The 453-nt window shown below is 55.8% G+C and overlaps 1 protein-coding gene across 1 annotated transcript; it reads right to left on the reverse strand.

Annotated features, from left to right (window-relative positions):
- Positions 1-55: 55 nt before the first annotated feature.
- Positions 56-274, reverse strand: LOC104412318 (fatty acid desaturase 1-like; the record flags this gene model as incomplete). The annotated part of the gene is made up of 1 exon (XM_010022998.1): positions 56-274. A coding segment is annotated over exon 1 (219 nt), but the record flags the coding sequence as incomplete, so codon positions are not given.
- Between the last annotated feature and the right edge of the window lie 179 nt (positions 275-453).

The following is a 453-nucleotide window of genomic DNA, read 5'->3' on the forward strand; positions in this document are numbered from 1 at the left end:
TGTCCTCCTGCCCTGACAACGGCACAGCCGTCCTCCTCTACCCCCCAAACCTTACCGTAGCATCTTGCCCAGCATAGTGGCTTATAACTCGGCTGCCTCCAGGGTGTCGTTTGGAAAACTTGCTGACATCATACACTTTCCTGTCAATCACCAGCCATTGCTCCTGCCCTTGCCCACAGCCGTTGTGGATTCTGATCTCTTCCCAAGTGAAAAGCTGCAGAAAGGCTGCGACGGGTCTCGTCTCCTTTGCAGTGGAGCCAGTCTGTGGAGCCATTTGTCCCGGTAGATGTGCAGGTGGTGTTGAGATGCACTAGGCCAAGCTTTGCAGCGCTGTGTCCAGGCAGAGAGTGAACCATCCCAGCCTGTCCGTTATAAAGTCCCTCTCCAAGCCACTCCCTGTGCTCCTAGGCTGGTTGGCTCCCCTTGCCCAAACACACCCTTCCATAGCTCCCT

Source organism: Nestor notabilis, unplaced genomic scaffold, assembly GCF_000696875.1.
Source record: "Nestor notabilis isolate BGI_N333 unplaced genomic scaffold, ASM69687v1 C14687117, whole genome shotgun sequence".
In the NCBI taxonomy this organism is placed as follows: Eukaryota; Metazoa; Chordata; class Aves; order Psittaciformes; family Psittacidae; genus Nestor; species Nestor notabilis.